General features: G+C 48.7%; 1 protein-coding gene across 1 annotated transcript in view; it reads right to left on the bottom strand.

Moving 5' to 3' along the window:
• Nucleotides 1-27,500, bottom strand: part of LOC135826657 (uncharacterized) — a 75,998-nt gene that overhangs the window by 23,633 nt on the left and 24,865 nt on the right. Inside the window, exons 7-19 of the mRNA XM_065339257.1 lie at nucleotides 26,628-27,365; nucleotides 25,333-25,446; nucleotides 22,944-23,237; nucleotides 21,238-21,564; nucleotides 20,169-20,855; nucleotides 18,181-18,870; nucleotides 17,290-17,403; nucleotides 16,676-16,999; nucleotides 11,033-11,350; nucleotides 9,516-10,232; nucleotides 7,669-7,791; nucleotides 3,084-3,452; nucleotides 1,250-1,564 (exon numbers count right to left, since the gene is read on the bottom strand). Of these exons, the coding sequence (XP_065195329.1) occupies nucleotides 1,250-1,564; nucleotides 3,084-3,452; nucleotides 7,669-7,791; nucleotides 9,516-10,232; nucleotides 11,033-11,350; nucleotides 16,676-16,999; nucleotides 17,290-17,403; nucleotides 18,181-18,870; nucleotides 20,169-20,855; nucleotides 21,238-21,564; nucleotides 22,944-23,237; nucleotides 25,333-25,446; nucleotides 26,628-27,365 (5,130 nt within the window). The remainder of the gene's footprint in view (nucleotides 1-1,249; nucleotides 1,565-3,083; nucleotides 3,453-7,668; nucleotides 7,792-9,515; nucleotides 10,233-11,032; nucleotides 11,351-16,675; nucleotides 17,000-17,289; nucleotides 17,404-18,180; nucleotides 18,871-20,168; nucleotides 20,856-21,237; nucleotides 21,565-22,943; nucleotides 23,238-25,332; nucleotides 25,447-26,627; nucleotides 27,366-27,500) is intronic.

Here is a 27,500-nt window from a genome sequence, read left to right as displayed (position 1 = left end):
AAAAAATTCAAGGTTCGCTTGAGACTCAGTAAGACTGAGTTGTCAGCATCCATAGAAACGCCACCACCCTGCAAGGATCAAAGGCGCAGATGTAGCTCCTAAGGCGGTGGGAGGTGAGCAGACCAGCCCACCGGCAAAGTGGCCAAAGACCAAAAATCCCATTCGCTGCATCCATGTTTCCCTCGTGCCAGGCCACGACTTCCCAATTAAAGAGTCTAGAACTATCCAGTACAGGTGGAATCCTGATAATTCGAACCTCAAAATGCCAGGATAAAGCTTCTAGTCATCCGGACATTCTAATTATCCAAACATGAACCCACAACACAATTATGTATGTCAAAATGCTCTCATGGTCACGCAGAGTTGCGCTATGGACCTTAGACACAAATTTCACGGATACCGAACTGACCGGCACAGCCTGCTCATGCAAACTGAACTGATCAGTACAGTGTACAGTGAACTTCGAATTACATTTTGCTAACTTCGAATGAATGATAAGCACGAATCCCACACATTTTCTATGTAAGTGGAATCCGTGGGACTTCGAATTAACTGAAAATGTCCAGTTCGAGGTTCAAATTTTTAGAAATTCTTATGTGGGAATCGTATTGATAGAAATCAGTCCTGGAAAAACTTCTGATAAAGCGGGATTTTCGAATAATCAATTATCAGGATTCCACCTGCATAATAATTATGTCATCATTAGAACACTATGGTCTGCAGGGTGGGAGAAATATGAACCTCCCTGTGAAAATCATGGATCCTACCCTGGTGTGGGTGTGTGTGTGTGTGTACGTGTGTGTGTGTGTGTGTGTACATGTGTGTGTGTGTGTGTGTGTGTGTGTGTGTATGTGTGTGTGTGTATGTGTGTGTGAGGGGACACGTGACCGTAATGGCAGTGTTTACCAGGACCAGGACCAGGTGTGTGTGTGTGTGTGTACGTGTGTAAGGGGGGGTCACTGGCCAGAAAAAGCCACTTCATGGCTGTGTGGTGCAGACCAGGCTGGATAGGGGCGGTCAATTCTTCAGCTTTGCAAGCTGTTTAACGGCGCAATCCCAGCACAAGTTGCTGTGGCTTCTATCATCGTCTCCGGCGATGGGCGTCAGCATTAATGGTCAATGGCGGGTGCAGATATGTATGTGTCTGTGTGTCTATGTATTCGTGACTGTGAACGAAGAGAGTGTGGAGAATTGATAAGCTAGCAACAAAGCAGGTCCCTAGTTACTCAGTGGGCAAGCATCACAGTACCTGCGCAAACCGGAAGAAACAAGGCCTTGGAATTTTCAAACTCCAGATCTCGCAATAGATTCCCCTCGCCACCAATGGACTGATCCTGGACATTCGACCAGGTTCTCAGCGTCTTGAGACCAAACATCTGGTTTGCTGACCGCATAAAGTCCACGAGGCATGCAGAAATAGTTGTCTGTGATACGAGATTTCCCTTGCATGACGTATTAGCCGCTTTCCAGTCGACAGCTGCTTGGGATGGCGGCCAGTGCTTCCCAAGGTAGACGTTCACGCCATTGCAGCTTCTCTTGAATTGGTGCTTGAGACTCGTGTCAGCTGCGGAAGAAATGATCAAGAGCAGATGTATCAGCAAAATCAGTATGCACAGGCATGCACACACGTACACATGCACACACACGCATGTACACACACGTATGTATGCTTGTATGTATGTTCACAAGTGCAAACTGACTGACATCCAAACTACAGCGGCACCACCCCTGGAGTGCTCCGCCTGTCACCGGACCTTCCGCTCGACTAGCGGCTGGACACGCCACCGATGCAGCAGGGTGACTAGTACCATTTGACTTGTCCCTTCGGGGACTGCGTAGCCAGACTTGGCAGCAGGATCAAGATGTATGTATGTATGTATGCATGTATGCACGCACACGCACACATGCGCGCACACACCCACACCCACATACACACGCACACCCACATGCACGCGTACACACCATATAGATGACCACAATTTCAAGACAGCTGCACATACATGCATGTGGACTGCCCATGAGTTCCTGCACTATTATCGCCAGTGTTTTGCAGGTGGTATGCTGCTGGGTATAGGCTGAGCTTTTCTTCTTTTCTTTTGGGCACATGTAGTACTTAATGGAAAGGTGTTCGCTTCCCACACCACAGCTCGAGTTATTCCCCGGCTTGACACTCGAAGTCGGCAGAAAAGCACAAGCTCCGGTTTGGCGAGCGAACACTTATCTATAACATCATCGCCGGAGTGGCTACAACTAAGTCGCTACAACTATCTCGTGCATGTACTGTCGTGCACATGGAAATCCAGTCGATTGACTGGGGCCGGCACCCTCAGTATGTACAGAACGTTGCAGGCAGTGCACATGTTGATCCGATGCGACCAGCGTGCTGCAGCGCATAAATGAATGTGTGAACGGTATGTCCTGGGGCCGCTAGGCGTGCGACCGGATTTCCATGTCCACGATGGTAGCTCGTGTAGCAGAATATGTTGAACTCTCACACAATTATGTCAGTTACGCCCAGCAATGTTCCCTGCAGGTGCTACAGCCAGTGAGAGAAACAGCAGGAAACAGGACCGGTGGAAGCAGTTTTTGATTGGTCCGGCCATACCTTACTAACCTGTCATACAGTTTGTGTATGATATAGAGTGTATGATATAGAGGGGATACACTTGACCGCCTCGGTAGTAAGCACACTCTGGCGGCTAAACGTTTGATCCGGCCATGACCAACCGGACCGGACCGATTCCGCCGGGCCTGGGAAAGCACCCCCCCCCCCTCCCAGCACAAAGTCTGGACTTGCAGCATCACGTGCAGTGGAGAATGAAGCATAGGTGCTAGGCTGAGAACGCAGGCAGGACTTTCGAAGGGCCCTGCATGGAATCTTGCCGTTTTTGCATTTACTGTTTTGTATGTTAGGTGCATGCTACATAAAATGATTTCCCTGAGTTTAAAAAAAATTGTTCTAGTACAGAACTGGATAATGAAACAAATACAGGTAAGGAAAAATGCCATTCCCGACGAGAACTGTTCCAAGCTTGCACTTGTATAGCATGACCTACACTAGCCATACACCGCATTGTACTTACTGAAGCAAACAAAGTGAGCAAGTTGAGTACCAGAAATGGAGTGATCTTTGCCAACCTGATCCTTTACAGCGTAAGTTTCATCTGGTTTCTGGAAGAAAAACCTCTGTGGGCTTGCCGCTTTCTCATCTTTATCTTTGAATGAGAACAGGACACGATTAACCATATTGTAGAAGCAATGCGGCAGGTCGCTTGCTGAGAGATCGAGCATAGGGATAGTCATTCCGAAGCTCGCACAAGCTGCCTTAGCTTGCTCCAATGTTGCTACACTTTGTGGATCACGGACTGAGAACTTTGGCAAAACGGTCATGTACTCATTGGCCTTACAATGGTCATAATTGGGTAATTCCATATCATCACCACCGTACCATACTGCGCAAGTGGAAGAAAGAATAATGAGAGACAGTGGGTTAGAAGAACAGTGTGTGTTTGTGTGTGTGTGTGTGTTTGTGTGTGTGTGTATGTGTGTGTGTGTGTGTGTGTGTGTGTGTGTGTGCGCGCGCATGCGTACGTCTGTGTGTGTACATAATATGTGTGTGTGTGTGTGTGTGTGTGTGTGTGCACGTGTGCATGTGTGTGTGTGTGTGTGTGTGCACGTGTGCATGTGTGTGTGTGTGTGTGTGTGTGAGTGAGTGTGTGTGTTAGCGTGAGTGTATTTGTGTGTGCGTGTCCAACAGCCAGGGCATGCTGGAGTATGTGATGTGACGAGCACGGCGCTCGTCGCGTGTGAGGGTACGCATTGTGGAGTCCTTGTGGGACGTTCCATGCCCACCTTCCATGTCAATATTGCGTTCTCCAGCCCTTGTTCGTCAAGGCTGAAGCAAAAGGACTTTTCTATACAGCCGACCCCGTTCATTTTACATTTTTTGATTGCTCAAATTTCAGTGTGTTCTATGAGTAGGTCGAGACCTCTCCACTTTTAGTCCACCGGCCAAGTCTCAAAATCGAAAGTGGTGATGCACTGAGCTTCCAACTAAACGCGACCATACCCAGCACGTAGAGAATATATCAGAGAACACTATTCCGTTTGTTGGACGTGCCGAATTCAGTCCAGGGCGTCGATACGAAGCGTTCTTCGTCGCCGAGTTTTTTACTGTGCGCTCCATTTGAGAGTGCGCAGAGTTCTGATCGAGAGTTTTTTGAGCAGATTTTCAAATTTTTGAGGCTGTCAGCTGACAGCTGTCAACCCTAAATGGCACTTAGTATGTGACAGGCAATAGGTTTTGGTGCCTCCGTATGCCTTCTAATAAGTTCTATCTTCCTTCGTTTCACTTCGCTGCTTCGCCCACCACCTCAGGAGATGACAGCGTACCTGCACTAGTCAGCTCTCGCTAACCCTGTCTCTCTTTCTCCGTCTTAGCGCTCGTCATTCGTGTCCTTCTGCTGGGGCGAGCTTGATACTGTTGTGTCGTAGTTTTTAGGCAATAGTGGCTGTTGTTCGCGTGACGATCAGGATTTATGGAGAAAGACGACGACTCGCCAAGTTCCCATGCAGCCACAGACGGCGTAGCAATTCTTACCGCCAACCCTTCGAGCAACGGAACCGGCCTGAGTTGGAAATCGTGTCTGTGTAATTGTGCCACGATACGTATGAAACACACAGGCTCACATGTGACGAGATGAAGATAATCTCAACAGGCTGACGGAAATCCAACAGGCTCACGGGAACGCTGCAGTTATGGTCGGAGACGCGGAGTTATTTAGTCACTGGTAAATGTTGCATCGAGTGCTGTGTGCTCTAACACAATTGTAAAAATCATGAAAAAGCGAAAATAATGCAATGGTGGGGCTGAGTGGTGTTCTGTGGAGGAGACGTCGCTGTCTCAGTATTCAACGCCGGACCCTGTATTTCAAGTCTGTGGTCATGCTCGATCATAAGTTCCTGTATGGCTCCAGTGCCTTCTCAGCATTGTTGGCGGGTAAGCACCTGGATCGTCTCCAAGTCCTGCGGCTCTGGTGGCTTGAGGGATGTACAAGTGTTCGCCGTGCACCCCTGCCGGCAATCTGCTAGTGAAGCTTGGTACCTACTGTGTCCGGGAGATTTTTATCCAGAAGCTGATCTTCCTAGGCTGGAGCTGCTGCTACTCCTGTGCTAGCCCTCAACCACTGGCGCTCCTACTCGGCTCCAGTGTGGGCCATTAACCACCCTGCCCGATTTCGCACTGTTGCTATTCCACACCGTCAGCATTTAACTCTGAGGTCAGACCTTGATCCCTCCCACCATATGCTATCTGTCTGTCTGCCTCTCTCTCACACACAGATGTGCGCGCATACACACAAACACACATGCACACACACACACATGCACACACAGTGACACAAACATACACATAGCCAACTTCTCTGTGTTTGGTGATCATCATCTGTTTTCTGATGTGCCAGCTCACCTCTGATGCCGATTACTTCCTTGCTTAGACCCGGTCTGCTATTAGACCAGTCTGCTCTCCCTTCACTCGCTTGTAAATCCTACTTGGAGCAGTAAGGTTGTGTCACTGCTCCTACTGATGTCATTGTTGTGAAAGCAATATCATCGCCATTGATGGTAATTTTCCACCGTGCATGAATCATTTTAAACAATCATCATCTATGTGTCACGGCCTAACCATCCTCGTAACTCCCCTCATCGTGACTAGTGCTGTTCCGTTGAAACCTACTTTGCTTCAGTGTATATTCGCCCCGGGCAAAGCTCTCGTTTTGTTGCATAGTGATCTGACGCAGTGTGCTATAGCCTGTCGGGTAATATGGATAAGATTAGTACAGTCGGCATCGCCTATCGAGTGACCAGGTACATGTATAAGGATACTAGTACATGTATACCGGCTTAACGATATCGGAACACAAATATCACTATGTGTGCAATATTCCTTTCTAAGCTCACGCTGTGCGGTGCAGATAGGTCATGTGTCGTTGCCAACTTGCCGCATGTGCATGTGCAGCAGGAAGGCACCACATGTCGACTACTACTAGTACTTATACTGTACAGCATTGTGTGCTTACATGCATCTACGGCCTTGTGGATGCAATTGAGTCTCACATACATGTACATGAAATATTGCGTGTAGTGCGGCATCAGGTGTTAACATACAGTGGCTAAATATTTTTCTCGCAATAATGACCGTATTCACCACAAGTGTGTTTATGTCCAGAGCCAACTCAAGTCCTGTATTATTTATGACCATGACAATAAGACTTCCGGGCTGAAATTCTTCTATGACAGGCATGAGCACTTGCCTTACAATCATGAATTATTCGTGATTGTACGAAGTACATATTCGCTGTTGCATCAATTTTGCACCATTTACATTGTAGTGCCACTAGTGGTATCACCTGCATGCGTATTGAGTCAAACAAGGTTACCTCTGTATAATTATGCTTATCGTGGCTATCAAGAGCTTCGATGCAAATTCCCAGCTGACGAATGGTGTCCAGCTTGTGTTCAGCTCAGCTGGCACTCACAACTCATAATAATTGCGTTCTAGACGCCAGATGAGATGTTTCAGCTACAATGTAGACACAACGTCCGTGTTCAAGAAAGCCGTCACTTCATCTTCTGTCCATCCTCAATAGCACGTTCAAGCAAATACGTCTGAAACACAGTAGCGACAATCCGACAGCGGCGACACGCCGTCTTCTCCGAATGAGCTTCTACCGTTCTAATTCAGATTCCCCCAAAAATGTCAAAATAAATAATAGATTTCCACCAAGCTCGCTAGAATCTTGCGAACCGTCAACATGCAGGCATTTCAAGTGTTCGAGCGTGCGTTGGTTTTGCTCAGCGGCTCAAGAACATTCGCCAAGCGAAAAAAAAGTCGATGAGAAAGATGTAATGGTGGACGAAATTACGAAAATCGGAAGAAGGTATTCGACCCAGTTCGACTATCCTGGACTGGATTGGCAACGTCCAACAATCGGATTCGTATTCCATGGGGTCTCATGAGCTAGTGTGCCAAAGGGCGTTTAGTTGGAGCTTCAGTGCATCACCTTCGCCGAAAGAGGCCCTTTCTGAGATTTGGCCGATGGACTATTTGCGTGTGCGCGTGTGTGTGCACGTGTGTGTGGGCATGTGAGCATCTGTGCATGTGTGTGTGTGTGTGTGTGTGTGTGTGTGTGTGTGTGTGTGTGTGTGTGTGTGTGTGTGTGTGTGTGTGTGTGCGTTCATGGGTTTGGTTCCCGACGATCATGGTCACACACATCTTTCTTCTCTTTCTCAGACTCTTCCTGACTTTTCTTTCATTCTCCTGGGTGGTTACCAACAGCCAGTGCATACCGGAGTATGTGGTGTGATATGTGTGCGGGAAAAAAAGAAAAGAAAAAAGCCAAAATGTAGGGATTCACTGGCCAGAAAGAGCCACTTCATAGCTGTGTGGTGTAGACCAGGCTGAATAATGGCAGTCAATTCTTCAGCCTTGCAAGTTGTTTAATGGTGCAATCCCAGCACAAGCTGCTATGGCTTCTGCTGTAGCATCGCTATCATCGCCTGCGGTGAGGGGGGCCAATGGTGTGTTCATGCATGCACATGCGTGTGTGTGTTTACCAGAAACACCAAAAGCCAGGCTTGAAAAACAAATAATTTCATTCGTCGACTTACTAGTGCAAAGATCGCCTGAGAAACCTTGATCGCAGACACATCGGTATGAGCCTTCGCTGTTCTGGCACTGGCTGTTTTCAGAGCACCGGTGCTGGCCAGTGGCACATTCATCAATGTCGAAATCTACAGTATGCAATGGTGGAAACAACACAATAGGCAACCAGCCACAATGTACATGTAGCAACAGCAGTAGCGTTGTGGCTAGCTTGAAGGTGAAATGGGGCGGGTGGGTTAGGCCCCGGTCACACCGAAACAAGCCACTTTGGGCTTGTTATCGCTGGCGCTCAGCTGGCTTGCGTGGTCCCTGTGACGCGGTCACACCAGACCTTGACTGCAAAGCTTGAATGGCTTGTTTTTCTTACCCGCCAAATTTTGAATATCTCGAAGCACACCAATGTTTGCAAGAAACCGGAAAGCAGAACGTTCGCGATCTAAAACTGTACTTGTTCTTGTGTTCAGTTTTGAGGAAGAAGCAAAGGAAGCCCGGATTCTGAATTGCGAAGTCGTGCTCTTTTTATTTGTTCGGTGTGCATGGACGCGATGGTTCGGGTGGTGTTTCCTGATGTCGAGCTTTCTGCCCCGCCAGTTGCCGTTCTTCAACTCAGTTGCAATCCACTCTCTTCTTCGTACCCGGCTTTCTTCATGAATTCGGTCGTGAGTGTGGTGCCTTGTCTTGGCCTCAAACCACAGCTCCAACAATCTACGCAGCAGTCTAGAGGCACAGCGGCAGAAATCCATGGTCGTCGGACAAAATCCAAATCAAACTGAATACAGTGTAGTTGGATAGACAGACTCACGGTCAAAACCAAAGGCGCAGGGATAGCACGGTTCCACGGACACAAGAAAGAACATCAATATCAGTTCATCATGTCAACTAGCTACATGGTGTGCTCCAAGCGCACTCAATTTATTTTTTGAATTTCGGCTTTCAGCCGCTTGTACAAGCTGTGGCTGAAACAAGCCGGAAAAAAACGGCTGAGAGTCAGCCACGGCTGAAAGTCGCTTGTTGGACATTTTTCAGCCATTTCCATGGTAATAGTGACGTAAACAAGCGCTTTTTTCGGCTGAACGGCTGAATCGAGCTCGGTGTGACCGCGGCCTAAGTTAGTGTGTGCAAATGTATTGCAAAAATCCAGCCAAGATCGGGTGCACAGTGCTCCGTTCACACTCAGTGATCACCCCCCCCCCCCCATATGCACTGTGTTGCATACCAAAGTGTCTTGAGTTGAAGCCTGATTTTCGAGACGCAATGGTGATACATAGCATGGTGTCCGTGTTGATGTACATAGAAACACCTGGTTCGATTAGAAGCCTAGCATGATGTGGTATCTGTACTTTGGAAGTCATTATTTGTTGACTTAGCACGTGCTGCGTACAGTTCGTGCATGCATAGTTTCTGTGCTGGCTCTTTGGGTGTCGCTCTTCTTCTTGTTTCGGTCTGAAAGTGATAACCATGAATGAATGTCCTCCGTTGAGTATTGAGTATTGTGTGAACAATAATACATGGATGTTGGCTTCTGCAGGGACAAGCCCGGCTTTAATATGCATGCAAAAGGAGGCAATAAAAGATTTAAAAAATCACGGTCTGCATGAGACTCGTCTGAAGGCCCAGTTTTCCACATCCGCAGGAACGCCACCACCCTCTAGGATCAAGGCAGGAACGCCACCACCCTCTAGGATCAAGGCGCAGATGCAGCTCCTAAGCGGTGGGAGATGAGTAGATCAGACCCACCATAAAGTGGTCAAAGACCGAAAATCCCTTTCACTGCATCCATGCTTCAGGACACAACAAAATGACAACAAAATCAGGAGGGAAAACTGAGACGAGGAGGCACAAACGCACTCACCTTGGAAATTCAACGAAATCGACAGCCTGGAACGTGCGGCGTGTAAAGACGTGTATTGGACCGAGTTTACTGTGGTGGTTTTGTTCTTGCCATTGTCATCAACGCATAGATCAAGGCTCAACAGCATAGGGGTGACAAACGCACCATCCACGCCGCGCAAATCGGCATTCACGGCGTAGTGACGCCCACGGCCGCTAGATATGTCCACAAACGTCAGCCGTGCGGCAATGCTCGCGTTACTACTGGAGCATATGGAGATCTTGGAGAGGCCGGTCGCCGGGGCCGACACGGAGAATTCGAGGGTTGCCACGGTGAGCGTACTGTCCGTCCTGGCAAGAACGGGTATGTTTTGGGCGTTTCCACGGATATCCGGAGGGTTTCGGCGCTGAATGGTGAACGCGGACCTGCAGAGTGCTCCGTTATGGCTGTTGGTGAATTGGACGATGCCATGCACTTGGGATGCAAACAACCGGCTGCTCGGTGTATCGTCCTTGATTGCGCTGACAGAGACCAGTCGATCAGTAGGATTGTCGTCGCGGAGTCTGAAATTGCTGAACGTGCTGGTTTTCAAAAGGTACTCGTTGGATTTGACGAGCATTGGTAGTTTAGCTTGCGGATAGCCTGCTGGATAGGCAAACTGAGCTATCAGTGTAGCAGATGTCACATTGTCAGCCATGTAGAAGTGGGAAGTGGCGACTGGCTGACATAATGCGGGTACTGAGATTGCCGCGTGAACAAACACAGATGGACAGACACACAAACAAGCAGAAATTACAACTGGGATGAAGGTTTGTTGTGAAAATGAAGGAAACTGAACTCGGTGAAATCGTCCGAGATATTCAAGCATAGAGTACACACACACACACACACACACACACACACACACACACACACACACACACACGTACATAAGAGTACAGTCGTCCCTCTCTAATCCGGCACTTGTTTATCCAGCACCCTTGCAAACCAGCACACTTTCTGGCAAAACGGATATTTTCAGTTCATTTTCTAGTAAATTTCTACGCTTTAATCCGGCACTTGAATTCCGCCTCCAGCAGCGATTTTCTGCAACAAATCACTCAAACTGTACCTAATTCGATTTTCTAATCCAGCAGTTGTACATCGCATACCGTCAGGGAGCATTGTAACATACACTTGGGAATATCCTAAGCCAGTGCATAGGATATTCCCAAATGTATGTTGTAGACATGCATCCCACAAAGTACTTGGATTGACACAGAAAATCAATACGTTTTGACGTACGACACAAACATGTATGTTAACAGGTGGGCCGGGTTGGAGGGCAGGATTTGATAATCCAGCACCCTTGTCTATCCAGCAGAAAATACCGTGGCAAAAGGTGCCGGATTAGAGAGGGACGACTGTATACACATATGCATACACATGCACACACGCACAACAGCGAACACACAAATGCTTGCACATGCACATGCACATAAACACACACACACACACACACACACACACACACACACTCGATGTCGCACACTCCTCACCCTTGCATATGGGAAGCAACTTCGTCGCACTTGCTTCCGTCTGTTCCTGAGCACCGCCACTTTGCTCCAGGGTGATGGAGACGTCTTGCTTCCGTGACCAAACCCTAGCAGACGGAAGTGCTCCAAGCATTTGATACATGTCACGGGTAATCTTCTTGATACATGGGCTCACATCCGTCAGCTCCAGTAGGGCCCCGGCAGAGATGGCATCGATGTTATTCCAAGTTGTTAGAGCCCCCAGCACCGTGGATGAAGACGGCACGTAGAATTTGTCACTACCGCACTCGAAGCTGAAGACCGGCCCTTGTGACAAGTCGGCTGCACAGAAAGTCAAGAAAAAACGGAGAGAGGGAGAGAGAGAGAGTGAGAGAGAGAGAGAGAGAGTGAGAGAGAGAGAGAGAGAGAGAGAGAGAGAGAGAGAGAGAGAGTGAGACAGAGAGAGTGAGAGTGAGAGAGAGTGGGAGAGAGAGAGAGAAACAAGAATGATGACACAAACAATGGGAGCAGTTCTTTCTTCAGTACAGGTCTGCTCTCGATATAGCAACTCTCACTTGTCCATAAACCTCGCAAGTACGTAAAAAAAGTCCAATACCGTGCCGAAACAGCATCACTCCCATACAAATTTTGCTCTACACAACGTAATTCTACATACTGGTAACATAAGCCTCGACATAACACACGTTACGGCGTGGTCCCCGACGTACGCACTCTCGATACAACGTTAATTCACGTGCACGGTGTAGCAAGAAGGACCCATGAGCGTGTGTGATCCCCGGTAGCCTAATCGGTAGGGCACTGTCCCGGAAAGACAGGGGTGCTGGGTTCGAATCCCGCTCGTGGATCCTTCTTTTGCAACATTGGCGCCTGGCAATGGCTCGAACCCACGACCCATCGTACCCCCCGGGAGTAGGTACGGCGTGAGGACACAGCCTGTTGGGGCGGGGGAGCAGTGTAGCAAGAAGGACCCATGAGTGTGTGTGATCCCCGGTAGCCTAATCGGTGGGCACTGTCCCGGAAAGACAGGGGTGCTGGGTTCGAATCCCGCTCGTGGATCCTTCTTTTGCAACAACGGTACGATCAAGCGGTAGCTGTAGCTAGGCAGTTTAGGCCAGTTTAGTCCTACATAACATAAACATCGACATAACGCACCCTTCGGCGCGGTCCCCGACATGTGCACGCTTGATACAACGTACATGTAGATTCACGTGTGCGGTACAATCAAGCTGCAGCCGTAGCTAGCCAGTTTAGTCCTATTGAGCATATATTCTGCGGCACTGATGGTATCTGATGTCGATGGTGGTACAGGGTGTATATATTTGCACGGTTGAACCCGCTTTGTAATACCCTTCATTTTGAGGTACATCTTGTATTATACACACGGTTTTCTACATAACATAACTCTCGATATAACATAATTTTTGCGTGGTTTGAAATCTTTTATTCTCACGATGGCCCGTGGCCAATAAGGCTGTGTTTACATGAAGCGTTTCAACCCGGGTTGAGTTCGACCCGGGTCAGATTTCAACCCGCCATGTACACAAAATGAATGGCGCGTTTACATGACGCACTGCGCTTGACCCGGGTTGAAATTTCGCCCCGGGTTTGTGTAGGTTTGGTGTGGAGTGGCTCGTCCCAGTGCCATTACTGACATATATTGACTTAGCGATTCGGAGAAGGTGAGCAACTTTGTTGCTTTGGGTGGTGTATGCTGTCCAGTTGCAGGGCGTCCGGGTGCGCAAGTAGGCACGGTAGAGCCGGTGTTTTTCTCTGATGGCGTTAGTGAGCTCTGGGTTCAGCCATGGCGTTGCGGGGTGGCTAGTATGCCTCGGGGAGTGAGGTACTGCACAGTGTTTGCGGGCGCAAGTGAGCACTTTGTCCTTCCATGAGTGCCACAGGTGGTCTATGTTGGTAGTGTTCAGGGTGTCACCTTCCGGTAGCAGTCGTGTGCGTTCAATTTCGGCTTTCAGACTGCTGATGCTTTGGTTTGACCATTTCCAATGGGTGGTGTTATGGGCGGGAGGTGGTACGGCTCGAGGGGGTGCAGCGACTGGCTTGATTAAACCCCTGATGGATAGGTGGTCCGAGTTGCCGATCTGCGGGAGACTAGAGATAAGGACATAGTCGCTGTCTACATCCGTGACGACGAGATCTAGGCAGGATTTAGGGTGCCCGTGGTTTTTGAATTCTTATTCTCACGATGGCACCATCGCCAATAAGAGATAAATTTATGAGAAGGTGAGATTGTGGGTTAAACAGTTGGAAAGTGATTTACATAACTTTGAACTTTACAAGTATGGGAGCGGGTGAGCGCTGCAGGAGCAGATTGAGTTAATCAGCAGTGAGCAGATTTCTTGTTTGAAAGCAGGTCGGGAGGAGATGTCACGAATGCTAGCAGGGAGGGCATTGTAGCATTCTAGGGACTTGTACAGTGGGGAGTCTTTACAGCGATCGGTTCTGGAGGGTGGGAGGTGGCAAGTGCGTGCGTGTCGAAGGCTGTACTGGGCCGTAACTTGAGCGGGGGTCCAAGAACAGGGAAAAGAAGTTCGGCCAGGTTTTACAAAATTAGGACAGGTATGACATGGCAAAATGTATGGAGAAGCAGATCCTAAACCCAGATTTTTGAGATTTAAAGTGGGTTTTTGATCCTCAACTCGCCCCACATCCGACTTTCAAAAGCCAGCGGGACAGCTTCCGATGAATGGACTGTAGTACGTATCCATGGGGATGAGATGATAAGTCTGACAAGTCTCACCACAACGGACTGAAGATAAAAAGGAAAGTGATTTACATAACTTTGAACTTTACAAGTATGGGAGCGGGTGAGCGCTGCAGGAGCAGATTGAGTTAATCAGCAGTGAGCAGATTTCTTGTTTGAAAGCAGGTCGGGAGGAGATGTCACGAATGCTAGCAGGGAGGGCATTGTAGCATTCTAGGGACTTGTACAGTGGGGAGTCTTTACAGCGATCGGTTCTGGAGGGTGGGAGGTGGCAAGTGCGTGCGTGTCGAAGGCTGTACTGGGCCGTAACTTGAGCGGGGGTCCAAGAACAGGGAAAAGAAGTTCGGCCAGGTTTTACAAAATTAGGACAGGTATGACATGGCAAAATGTATGGAGAAGCAGATCCTAAACCCAGATTTTTGAGATTTAAAGTGGGTTTTTGATCCTCAACTCGCCCCACATCCGACTTTCAAAAGCCAGCGGGACAGCTTCCGATGAATGGACTGTAGTACGTATCCATGGGGATGAGATGATAAGTCTGACAAGTCTCACCACAACGGACTGAAGATAGGGTGTTCGGTGCCTCGAACCCAGGCGCATTTTGAGTGGAAACAGTTTTGTACGGGGTCCGTGGCACAATCGTACATCACTGTGCTTCTTGCCTTGGCAAGGTAAAATTTTAGCAGCTCAGGACGAGTTTGTTTCTTTGTTCGAAAGAGGAGATGTCTCTGCTGTTGAGACCATAAGTCCCGTTTCCACACGACGAATTTTAGCAATGTTACGCCCTGCGCAACTTCAGGGTATCGATTTCGGCCTGTTCTGGGCCGGTCGCAACGCCGGCGACCATTCCATCGTCTTCAGCGTCGAAAAATTACGCAGTGTGTGAAATTTGGAGGCTGTACGATGCTGTCTTCTTGTTCTATGAGCGATCGATTTGCGCCAGGATACCAAATGTATGGAGTACATGTACATGTACATGTACATGGAGTTAATGGACTTGGCTGTAGTGCTGTTTATTTGTAGTTTCGCTGAGCTACCACATCAGATAAACCTCTGGTCGCTGTATCTGGAGAGTGGAGAAAGCCATTGTGCAGACAAATTGGTCAAGAACAGATTTCCTGCCAATACTGCGTTCAATATGCAGCTGAAAATCTGCACAGAATTGACACTCTGAGGATTTGCAAAATTGCAGCGCGCTAACGCAGTGCAGCTACGCAATGCCGTATGTACCGTGTCTGGAGTACATTGTCATCCACATAGCATGGGCAATGTAGGGCGAGTGTATTTGTCGACTTCATAATTTGCATCCAAATTACGCTTGCACAATCATCCGATAAATGAACTGTCTGTTGATTGTGCAAATCGTATGAATGAATTACATGTGACGTGCGACACCAATTGCCCCGAAGTGCTGCACGCGCCGTATATGACTGGGAACAAGTTGTCCTTCTAAAGCTGATGATTAGCAGGACTGCTGCTGCCTTGGCCTGGCTGAAGCTTACATCGTGTTACAATGGTGCAGCATACCTGTTAATTGGCTGCATGCATCCGGTCCCGCGGCGCAACATGCCCGGGTGCGGGTGCCGTCTCGGCTGAGTGCGTATGTTATTTTCTTGGATGCTTCATCTACATGGGGTAGATAACTGTAATCTCCTCCTGGTGATGCGTCTTTGTAGTACCCGTATTCCAATTAGCTTCAGCCTGTGAAGGGTTACATCTTTCGCATCTATTTCGACTAATTTGTATGCATTGCTATGGTGGTTGCTATGGGCGCAATTTGAATTTGGCTGGATGGAATACCAAAAAAATTGGTCAAGTGATGGAAGCTCTCTATTGGCTATCATCTGTGATTTTCACCTTGTTCAAGTTGGTTTTGAATTTCCCGGTTTTGTGCAACTGGCCTGCATCAAAACTGTTCCAGCAAAAGTGCCAACAAGCGCACTTCAAATGATCATAACTCTTGAACGTCTGGTCGGATTTAGACAAACCTCATATATTTCCCGGCTAGTTTATCCTACTCTTTCCAATGAGACTAAAATCGAAGAGATCGGAGCACCTTTAAAAATCGTCGTAACACCCTACTGAAGAGCCGACATCTTCCGTTCCAAACCCAAGTACAACCATTGTAAAAATGATAATACAGGTAGACTCCCTCGAATTCGAACCTCAAATTGCCAGGCCCAACTTCGAATTATCCGGAACTTCTAATTATCCAAATGCAGTCCTGCAACCCATGTACTGATATCTACCGTAAAGTCTTGTATAAAAGCAGCGGCTTCTATGACTTTCTTGGTGAAATTGTGCAGGCTTCTATATGAGACAGGCTTCTATACGAGACAGGTATTTCTATGTATGTCAACACCAAAACCAGGCTTATGTGTGATTTGATGGGCCCAAAATTGCGGCTTCTATTCGACGGTGGCTTCTATTCAAGTGCGGCTTTTATACAAGACTTTACGGTATGTCAAGCATATGCTCGAAATTGCATGCTGATTATTTTTGCACATTTTATTTCAATCAAATATTCGCACTTTGCCTTGCACAGGCTTGGATCAAATTTCGAGAGAAGGTGGTTTCTTCAACGCTATTGTCGGTCCTGGAGCGGACCAGGGATCAATTTTTGAGTTACTCTTGGCAAGGGAAAGAGAAAAAATGAACTTCGAATTACGAGTAGAGCAACTCCATGTCACTTCTAAATAATCGCTCGAAGGACATAGTCACGGTACTGTAAACTGCTCTTCTGTACCAAGACAGAGTTCGAATTATCCAGCAGGTGCACTTTTTGTACTTCGAATTATGCATTCGAATTAGACTTGAAGTGACTTGAAGACGATTGGTACGACGAAAAAGTTCGAATTACACGGAAGGTTGGAATTATACCATATTCGAATTAGAGGGAGTCTACCTGTAATAGTATAATCACTCACCAAAGCAAACAAACTTCCCGTTGTCCTGCTTTGTGGCGAGGCGATCCGTGCCGTCAGACGCGCGCAAATAGTACTTCTGATCGCTTGCCTGGTGGAAGAACTCCTGAGTGCCACTGTCTGGGAACAGCACCTTGAAGGCCAGCGACTGTAAACAATTGGTTACTGCCGCTGTTGGCAGAGTGAGGCCGTACTGGGAGCACTGGTGGTGAGCCTCGGTCAATGTCGTGACGTTGGTGTGCATTGCAAAGTCGGGTAGCGGTATCAGATACTGGTCGGGCCCGCAGTAATCCTCGCCCTTCACCTCGGTGCTGCCTCCGTATACAACTGCACATGGAGGAATGCACACATGCACACACGCACACACATAGTTTATGGGTACAATAACATCAGGCGCCAAAAATTGACCAGCTTAGGAACATCCAGGCTAAAAATGCACCAAAATTTAAAAACTTGCCAGGCTGGAAGCAAAGATATCAGAAGCCCTGCACGTATAGAGCACTCACACGTGAAATTTGTATGAGCGCAGAAAAAACGAAGATGCTGAAATTCTGAATAATAGGAATAACATCACACTAGGCTGAAGTGGAGCAGACCGTCCAGGATACTGAACTCACGTGTACATTCATGGCCGGTAAACCCTGGATCACAAACACACCGATGGCGTGGAAAGGACTCCTGGCAGCGACCATTAGCCGTGCATGGGTTGGAGTTCGGGTTACAATCTCCGCCTGATAGACATTTTGCACATATCAAGTATGCAGACAGACATGTATGCACACAGACAAGCGGACAAACAGTTCGGCAAAAGCTTGATTTAAAAGTGATGACATACCAGCTCAGGTTCAACAAAGGAATTCATAAAATGCAACTGTAGATAGCCAGACCACACAACAGGAGCAAGACGATTTGGCCAGGTGTGGACCGAGTTTGAAATACCGGTATGGCTATGAAAAGGTAAGCGTGCTTTTGCTGTGCTCTAACTTGTACAGTGTTCAGTAACTGTAGTGTTGGCATTTCTGTGTGTGTGTGCGTGCATCCATGCGTGTGTGTGCGTGTGTGGCTCTCTCGACGTGCCGATTGAACATGGTCCCTGATCTCCCGGCAGACTGCCGACTTTCTGCCGTCGCTCGTTGTTTCCATGTTGTCGGCCCCGCAAGGGGACACGTGACCGCAATGACAGTGTTTACCAGGACCAGAACCCGGTGTGTGTGTGTGTGTGTGTGTGTGCGTGTCCCGGCTGGAGACGAGTTGCGAGTAGCACTCCACCGCCACGGCTCGCTCCTGATCCTCTTCTCTGTGTCTGTGGACGCCCGTTTCGTCGCCCACGAGACCTGAAACGACATGCCAAGTTTTGCTCTCGTGTTCTCACTTGAACTTTCCGACATTCGCTATCATTGCGTACGCAATGGGCAAGATCAAGGTCAAGGTGTGTGCATGTGTGCGTGTGTGTGTGTGTGCGTGTGTGTCTCTCAGTCTCTCAGCCTCTCAGTCTCTCTCTCTCTCACCTTTTGAGAAGTCCAGCATGACGGGGATAGTTGTATTCCCGTTGTGGAACGACTTATACTGACCGGCTGGCAGCGACGCCGAAGCAGACACAGAGTTATCCTCCAGGCACAGGTCTAATCTGACCTGCATAGCCTGTGCATAGACACTAGTGAGACCAGTAAAGTCTACCTGTAGCTCATAGGTGCCAGGTTTGCCGACGCTCTGCACAAGGCTGAAATGCGACAGGAGTGTGGTGTTGCTGCTGGCGCACACCGTGAACTTGCTCAAGCCCGTCGCTGGCGCGGACACGTCGACAGTGAAAGCCGCAGCCGTGAACCGCGCGGAGAGGCTCGGTTGAACGGGGACAGTGCCGGACAATGGCAAGCCGCTGGAAACGCGCGGCGCGGTGCGTCGTTTCACAACCACCAGCGTTGCACATGCGATCAGCGACTGTGGCATCCAAGTTAGCTCCATTTGGAATGGCTGGCCGACTGTAACCCCATTCTCCGCATTATACACTGCCGTCTTTAGTAGGGAGCTAGAGTATGAAAAATGATCCACCAACGGATGTGCCGGGTTCTGCTCGAAACCAGCAAAAAAAGTGTCAGGGGTGGGTGGTGGAAGGCTGGCAACGGGTGTGCCGGTTGGTGACTCCTCAACCAGTGTGACAAACTGAGTTACTGCTGACGAGCACAACGGAGAGCCGTCGACTGCAGGAAGCAATGTAAATACACACACACACACACACACACACACACACACATGAACACACGCACACACACACACACACACATGCACACACACACGCACACATGAACACACACACACGCACATACACACATGAACACGTGCGTTCATGCACATGCGCGCACACACATGCACACGCATACACAAGCACACACGTACACATGCATGTACAGATGCATGTACAGACACATGCACACACACACACACACACACACACACACACACGCTTCAAAGTCAGTAGAATCACAGGACAATGTTTCCCCGGTGTACTTTATTCCCACGCCGGGCTTAGTCACCAGGCACAATTTGTCACACGATGACGCAGTACGTCTGACGGAGCCACGTTCCAGCCACTTCAGTAGCACATGCTTATACAAACGATATTTCTGGAGTATAAGCCGCACCCTGATTTGTTGTCATAAAGCATAGACATCTACCTGTTTTTTCCGTTAATTTGACCGTCGAAGTATAAAGGCCGATTCATACTTCATTTCGCGTACGGGAAACGCGTCGCATCGCGAAAAAGTTGATCTGAGCTCAACTATTTCGTGTACGGGAAAGTCATCGCTCGACCGTCGCGCGATCACTTTCCCGTACCCGACATGAAGTATGAATCGGCCTTAAGCCACGCTGATTTTTTCGGGCGAATGACTGGTGTTTTAAGTGCGGCCTGAACTCAGGAAAATTCGGTAATAACTTCCAGTTCACTTACGTGTTACTGTAAAGCGACAAACTTTCGCGGCGCGCAAATTTAGCGTTTTCATAAATTGGGCTGGTTTACGATGAGAAACTTTTGCGATTCTATCTCTTCAGTCGGATCTTGTACTGTCTACAATCAATGCACGGAGGGGTTTGCGGTGATTTATATTCGCGAATGTGTGATGGTCGCGAAAATAATTTAATCTCTTGCGAAAATTTCTCACTTTACAGTACATTGCTCTAATATACGATTCGTTGTAAACGAAAATGGTTTGCTACAAGGGCCAATTTTGTATGGGTTCAAACTGGGACATGGACAATGGTTCTCTATTACAATATTCGCTATGCGCTAGTTCGCTAGTCGTGGTGTCGACTGTACTTCCGCGCACAACTCGTATACATCTGCAATAATAGCTAACTGCGTAGCTCAGTGAATGTTGAAACACCTGCAAACAGCACAACGGCAAAGCAAGGGTACATGAATGCATTCTTTGTGCAAGGGTCTATGAATGCAGACTTTGTGCAAAGGACCATGAATGCATGCACTTTGCGTTTCCCATACCTTTTTTGATTGTAATGTCGAGACTGTACTTAGCGGCGGCATTCTCCAGCACCACCCCATCGTGCGTCTTGTCCTGGGCTGCCGTCCTCGCGTTGTCCTCCACGCACAGGCCAACGTTTACGTGCAGTGTCCGCTGGAACGCATCCGCAATGCCCACCAGGTTGATGCTGACTTTGAAACGGATCTGACTGGCGGTGGACAAGTTGGCTATCGTCATTGCCGGGGATAGCTGCGGGTTGTCGGTCCAGCAGATTTTCACCGACGAGAGAGCGGTTGCGGGCGGGGACAATGCTACGTCCAGGGTAGTCAGTGTGTTGTTTTCCAGGGGATGGTCGGCTATGATGGAGATCTTACCTCCCCCGTTGGTGAGTTTCGGGGAGGCTCTGCTCTGTGTGGTGATTATCTGCCTGCAACGCCCGCCATTGCTCCCCTCAAATACAACTCCGAACTTGTGATCCACACCACGACTCGGGTTGACGAGAGAGAGAAGGTGAGTGCCTGTAACTGGATCCCTAGGGGCAATGGCAAATGTTTGCTGAACGTTGAGGAGGCCATCAGTACTGTACAAGATAGGGCCCTTGCTGGCGTATCCCGCAGGTGGTCGTAGAATCAGGACTGGAGCGGAAGTGGCAGCTGACGAGCTTACATAAGCGCTCGCCGTAGGCACGGGACATGTAACCGTCGTGTCTGCATTGTGGAGCAACGCGGAGAGTGACAGCAGGTATGCACAGACACAGAAAGGCACGTAGACAGATAGACAGACAGATGCATACGCACATGCACGCACACATGCACACACACACACACACACACACACAAATACATGCACACACACAAACACAGCTTAGGATTTGACCAATATCGCCATAATAGCACAAAGGCAGCCAAAATATGCACACACGCGTGCACAAACACACATGTACAAATGTACACGCATGCACAGACAGACATAATACACATGTACAGACAGACAGACAGACAGACAGACACACACACACACACACACACACACATGTGCACACACACACACACACACACACACACACACACAAACACATTCATATCTTACTTTCGCACAGTGCCAGGAGAGTAGATGCAGGGATCTCTGGCGAAGTCAGGCTTGCATCAGCAGTGGCAGCAGCCCTGAGATTGATGGACACGTCCTGCTCAGACGACCAGACCTTAGACTCATCCACACCAAACAAAGTGTTGACTTTCTTGGCAAAAGAAATAGCACATGGTGACAATGTGGAGGACACGACTAGACTACCACGGCAAGCTGAATTTGCAGTGGTCCAACCCACGGCCGACGGCACGGTGGAAGAGGCGATTTTGGGAACGTAGTACAGTACGCCATTGCAGCTGGCAGAGACGAGCTTCTCTTTGGAGACATCGGCTGTGGGAAACGAGAGGATTGGAAGCATAACACGGGAGAGAAAGTGTGAGAATGTTACGCTGGGAAGAGGGACTGCTCAGGGCATTTCGGCTCGCCTGATCCGGAACGGAGAGGTGTGCACTGAATGTACCGCCAGCTTATGTATGAGACGATGGGCCTACCGTATCCGGTCAGCTTTTGGGTAGGAGAATTAGGTCTGGAATTTTGCGCTACATACACCTAATCTCAGACTACATCCTGCAGAACGGCCACCGAGACGGGGTCGCCGCACGTCTGCAAATGGCACCAGTGGAAGAGCTCGCATCCCGGAAGACATCGACGCAGGTACATGTACAAAGAATGGGATTTTCAGAATATGCTACTGATGATGATGAACCATTTTTCCAATGCAGTACTGTAAAACATGTAATTTTAGGTGCATCAAAATTTCGGTGTCAGGGACCTGCCAGGTTTCAGGTGTAATTTAGAATTAGGTGACCAGCATTCCCTTCACATACAGTGTGTACTCTGGTGTCTTTTAGGTGTAATCTAAATTTAGGTGTCTGGTTTTCACTACCGAAATCACCGAAATTAAAGTTACACCGAAATTATCGTTTCTCGCACAGCGATAAGCCACACTCGCTACACACCAAACAACAGCACATTTGTTTTGCGGTTAGGAGGGCCAAAAGTGTGACACCACGTTCTTTTACATGGAAGGATGCGGAATTGTAGAATAGCGGAAGAAGGGACAGAGCACATGGATATTCTATGAAAGCAACGCAATGGCAGCAACTGAGAGAGCAATGACCGAAAACCAGAAGCACCACTTGGGACCGTCAGATTAATTCGTCTGGGCCGAGCCAGCCGGGAAAAAACCCTCGCGCCGGCGGACGCATTATTTTTTTAGGGAAAAAACCGGGTGTAAAACCCCAAGCGGCTAATCTGACAAGTACAAATAGCAGGGAGGGAGGGTGGGTACCTCAAGACGACTGGCCAGTCGTGCTCATGCGCAGCGGTTTAGAGAACATGTGAAGATGTACGAGTAAAAAGAAATTGATCAGATGACTGCTCACTTGTGAGAAAAAACACAAGAAAAAACCGCTGTGACGAGAAAATACTTCTCGCCTCTGTCGCTGCGATCTGCCGTCGAGAAGATACCAGTTTTACAGTATATCCTACAAAGTGCCCATTAAATGTAGCTGGCAGCAGGTATGCACACACTCTTACACACACACACACAGACACGCGCACACACACACTCACGCGGCACCCCCCCCCCTCACTCTTACACACACACACACATACCCCCCCCCCACACACACACACACTCACACACACGCACAAATACAAACAAATCGCTGCAACCATCCACCGACCAACAGCTGAGTGGCACTTACCAGAACAGACCACCAGTCCCATATCCAGAGGACCAGGCGTGCTGGTTACACCTTGATAGTCAACGAGAGTCTTCCCATTATTGATGAAGAACTGTTTATCGATGCCCGTTTCAGCGAAGAGATTCAGGACGGAGAGAAGACATGGGGTGCTACTGGGCGGCAAGGCGAGTCCGTAAGCGGAGCACGCCACCATGGCCTGAGTTGCCGTTCTGTTATTGCGGCCGTACACCGAGTGCTCTGGCAACGCCACAATGTACCCGTCGCCATGGCACTGGTCAGTGTTGCCATGCCAACCTAGCACAAGGACGGAGCACACACACACAAACAAACACACTGCTACTACCACTATCACTACTACTACTACTTGCCTGGGTTGACTTTGGATTTTTCTTCAATCATCTTTCCGAGCACGTTATCATGGATTTTCAACGAGAGAGCTTGGAAGCTCAGGGCCCTGCGCTATGCTTCGTTGCCTAGCTCCTCGTGCATGTTGTTAGAACTGATGGAAATGCTTTTTTCTTTGATTAGCTACATCATTGGATTCGAAAACCGTTTCAATGAGATACTGAAGTAACGTCTTCTGCATAGCTATGGGACCGGCGCTGACTCTGCCGATCACGGGCGTTCTAGAGTCGACGGGATGTCTGTCCTGAAGTTTCCTGGGACCGGCGCTGACTCTGCCGATCACGGGCGTTTATCTTCTTCTTGTTATTATACTGACGGCAACTAACATCCATTCTGATTGCATTTACTCGTCTCCCTACTTCGTATTTCTTTCCAGAAAATCTCCCCACACAGCAGGGAGTCGTTTACATAATATGACTCCCTGCTATACATCTACATGACTGTATAAACGTTATAATTATTATGCTATACGCCTACATGCGATTCCCGGGCTGGTCGACAGGCAGCTCAGCCAGCCTGCTAGTGGGATCTTGGCCTCGCACACAAATCCACACAAAATGTTACTGCACTGAATGCATTCCCCCGATACACTTCGCATATATACTCATTCTCTTGATGGTACCGTACTCTTAATGGTACGAGACAGGTACGGGATAGCGCCAGGCATGTCGATGGCACAAACAAACAAAAAGATTGTGGCCAGCTATCTTTGCTGGTACGGTACAGTACGGGACAGATACGGGATAGCGCCAGGCGTGACACAAACAAACAAACAAACAAACAAACAAACAAACAAACACCAAATTAAAGCTGTGTGGACCCTGGCTAGCGCCAGACGTTACTGAAGTAACGTTTTCTGCATAGCTACGGGAATAAAGTTCTTTGATACTACTACTACTACCACTACCACTACTACAACAGTGAAACCTGGTTTAAGCGACCACCCCACGGTGCAAGCAAATGCGGTCGTTAAAGCCAGGTGGTCTTTAGAACCAGGTCCTACAGTGTCTGTGTAGAACTGTCGGTGCATGGAAAAACGGTCGTTAAGAGCAGGTGGTCGCTAAACACAGAGGTCGCTTTCACCAGGTTTTGCTGTACTACTACAGTTGAACATCGACTATCCGACCATTCGATTATCCGTAACAGTTTTTTTGGGCACACGTGCCGTAGAGTACGCACTGTGCATGTAGTGAGCCATTCAAAAAATACGAAAATTTTGAAAAGTAAAAAGTAAAAAGATCGTGCGGCTAGTAATAACCACTGAAAGTGTGTGAGTGACAGTTTTTTTCTTATCCGGAACATTTGCCTTATCTGAACACCGCCTGACAGTTGTCTGCCCAGAGGTGGTCGGATAATCGATGTTCAACTGTTTTACTATAGCATGACTGCCCCACGGGGCCACATCGCTCCCTTGTGACAGGGAGCCGGATTAACACCCACCCACCCACACCAGAAACAGGAGAAGCAACCAATTCACTTGGTGCTTTCAGTTTTTCGTGTACCGTCCTTCGATGTAGCACAAGAAGTAACAAACCAGTGCAGCAGTGTTTGCTTCGAACCTTTATAATTACGGGGAATGACACCATACAAAGGATGGGAACCCTTTTACAAAGGAATAGAACCCTGAAACAGAGGGATGAAACCCTTATACAGGGTAATGTTACACACGCGCGTGCGCCGGTGCCCTTCAAGGGGGGTTGCGGGGCCTCCCCCGGGAAAATTTTCAAAAAATGAAGCAAAATCCTGCATTTTGAGCGAAAAAGGGGGGGGGGGGTTCCGGGCACCCAGGAACCCATACGGCGCACGCACCTGATGTAACCATCACACAGGGGGATGGGACCTTACCAGGGGGAAATAGATTCCTTGCTCAGCATGCTGATAGCAACGTGAGAGTTTGGTGTATCCCAATAAATAAAAACACCGGTGCTGATCCCTTATCGTCATTACAGCAACAGGAATGCCTCATGGACAGATTCCCACTTACTTGTGCAGGTTGGTCCAGAGAAGCCATGCTGACACTGGCAGAAGCGCCTGTGAAACTGCACCACACACTGACTGTCGACGGAGCACTGATGGGAACCAGCTGCACAGCTTACATCTGCAATAAGGGATAGAGGGAGTGGGGGAGACACAGAGAGAGGGGGGGGGGAGAGAGAGAGAGAGAGAGAGAGAGAGAGAGAGAGAAAGAGAAAGAGAGAGAGAGAGAGAGAGAGAGAGAGAGAGAGAGAGAGAGAGAGAGAGAGAGAGAGAGATAGAGAGAGTGAGGGAGACACAGAGAGAGGGGGGAGAGAGAGAGGGGGGGGGAGAGAAATGGGGAGAGAGAGAGAGAGAGAGAGAGAGAGAGAGAGAGAGAGAGAGAGAGAGAGAGAGAGAGAGAGAGAGAGAGAGAGAGAGAGAGAGAGAGAGAGAGAGAGAGAGAGGAGAGAGAGGGGGGGGGGGAGAGAGAGAGAGAGAGAGAGAGAGACAGAGAGAGAGCCAGAGAGAGAGAGAGAGACAGAGAGAGACAGAGAGAGCCGCACAGAGGGGGAGAGAAAGAAAGACAGACAGAGACAGACAGAGACGCACAGAGAGAGAGAGAGAGAGAGAGAGGGAGAGAGAGAGAGAGTGCGAGAGAGAGACACACACACACACGCTCAGACACAAGAAGCGACTGATACCTCCACTGCACCTGCACATACCACTCTCACATCCACTGCTCAACCCTATCTGTACCTAAAGAGCTGCAACGCAAAACCCGATAGAACGATCGGCAGACGAAGCTAACCGCCAAAAATGAAATTGCTTGAGTCATACACTGAAAACCCCCCTGCTGATGTTGATTTCATTATATTGTCTTCTAGTCGCCACAGCATGTTATGTATCGTTGTCCCCATTTACTTCACTATAGGTACAGGCATTTCTGCCTTCTTGCTGTTGATCATGAATGATGCCACAGCTCCGAAGCTATGATGAAAAATTAAAATAATATGTCTCAGGGCCGCAGTCAGCTAAAACATGTCTTTGGGGTTGGTAATTTTTGGAGGCATGACGGAATGAAGAATAGTTTCTGTCAAGCACGTGCATGCTGTGCTTCATTCATCAACCGGCGGTGTGAGCATCTTGTCGAACTTCGTTCTCACACTTACTTGGGTGTCTAGTCCAAGCAGCTGGCAAGCAAAATGACAATTTTCTGGAATACATGTTTCACCCTAAGACATGTTTTAGCTGGCTGTGGCCCTGATATGGGATAACATGTGGCAAAAAAGATATGAAAGATTAGAAAGAGGCATGGTCACTTACCGTTTACGAATTGAACATGAATGCTGGTGTTTGACCGAGCATTGTGCAGAGCAGTGTAGAGATACGGTCTATTGTATGCCGTCTTATTCTGTGCATTGTCTTCCATACAGAGGTCGATGCGCGCTACCAAGGACCAGTCGGTCACTCCAGTGAAATCGGCATCCAGTGCAAACTGCAGCCCTCCTCCGCTGCTCGATACACGAGTAACAGATAGTCTCTGCACTACGGCTGCATTATCACCACCGCAGACCGACAGGTTTGACAGACCAGTGGCGGGAGAGGTAACTGCAAAGCTCAGCACGGCCACACGCACACGGGAATTCCCCTGCGCCGCGGCAGTGTACCGCGACCGAGGGTCGCGCAACTGCGGGACACCGCGTCGAAGAATCCGAACGGCGACCTTGCAAAACGGCTGATGTGTCCACCTGCCAAAGTTTACGTCGATGACGCGCGGCTTGCCATAGGCTGCTGCAGACGCGCTATTCCAATAGTCCTGGTCTGATTGGGTGGCTATCACGTAGTCCGAGGATTTGGACGCTCTACTGCTGAATGTCAGCTCCGAGTGACCAACAGGGGTTGGTTTGCCATCAGTATAAAACCAATTTAGAAAGATCGAAATGGCGTTTGGATTCGGAGTAATATTGACCGGCGCCCGTATTCTGGCTAGGATAGTGTGCTTGGCGGAATCATCGGCCAAATACACGTTGGCTTCAGACTGCGGCTTGCACTCAGCAGACTCTGTGAACGCACAAGAAAAGAGAGCGAGCCCGAGATCAGACAACATGGGAAAACCTCAGGCTCCGTCTCATGGCAACTTCTCACACACTGTAAGACCAGATATTATAACGTCAATTAAAGTTAATGATCTCCGGA

This window comes from Sycon ciliatum, chromosome 10 (assembly GCF_964019385.1).
Source record: "Sycon ciliatum chromosome 10, ocSycCili1.1, whole genome shotgun sequence".
Taxonomy (NCBI): Eukaryota; Metazoa; Porifera; class Calcarea; order Leucosolenida; family Sycettidae; genus Sycon; species Sycon ciliatum.
Note: the sequence above shows the minus strand (reverse complement) of the source record. Positions and strands in the feature narration are given on the sequence as shown.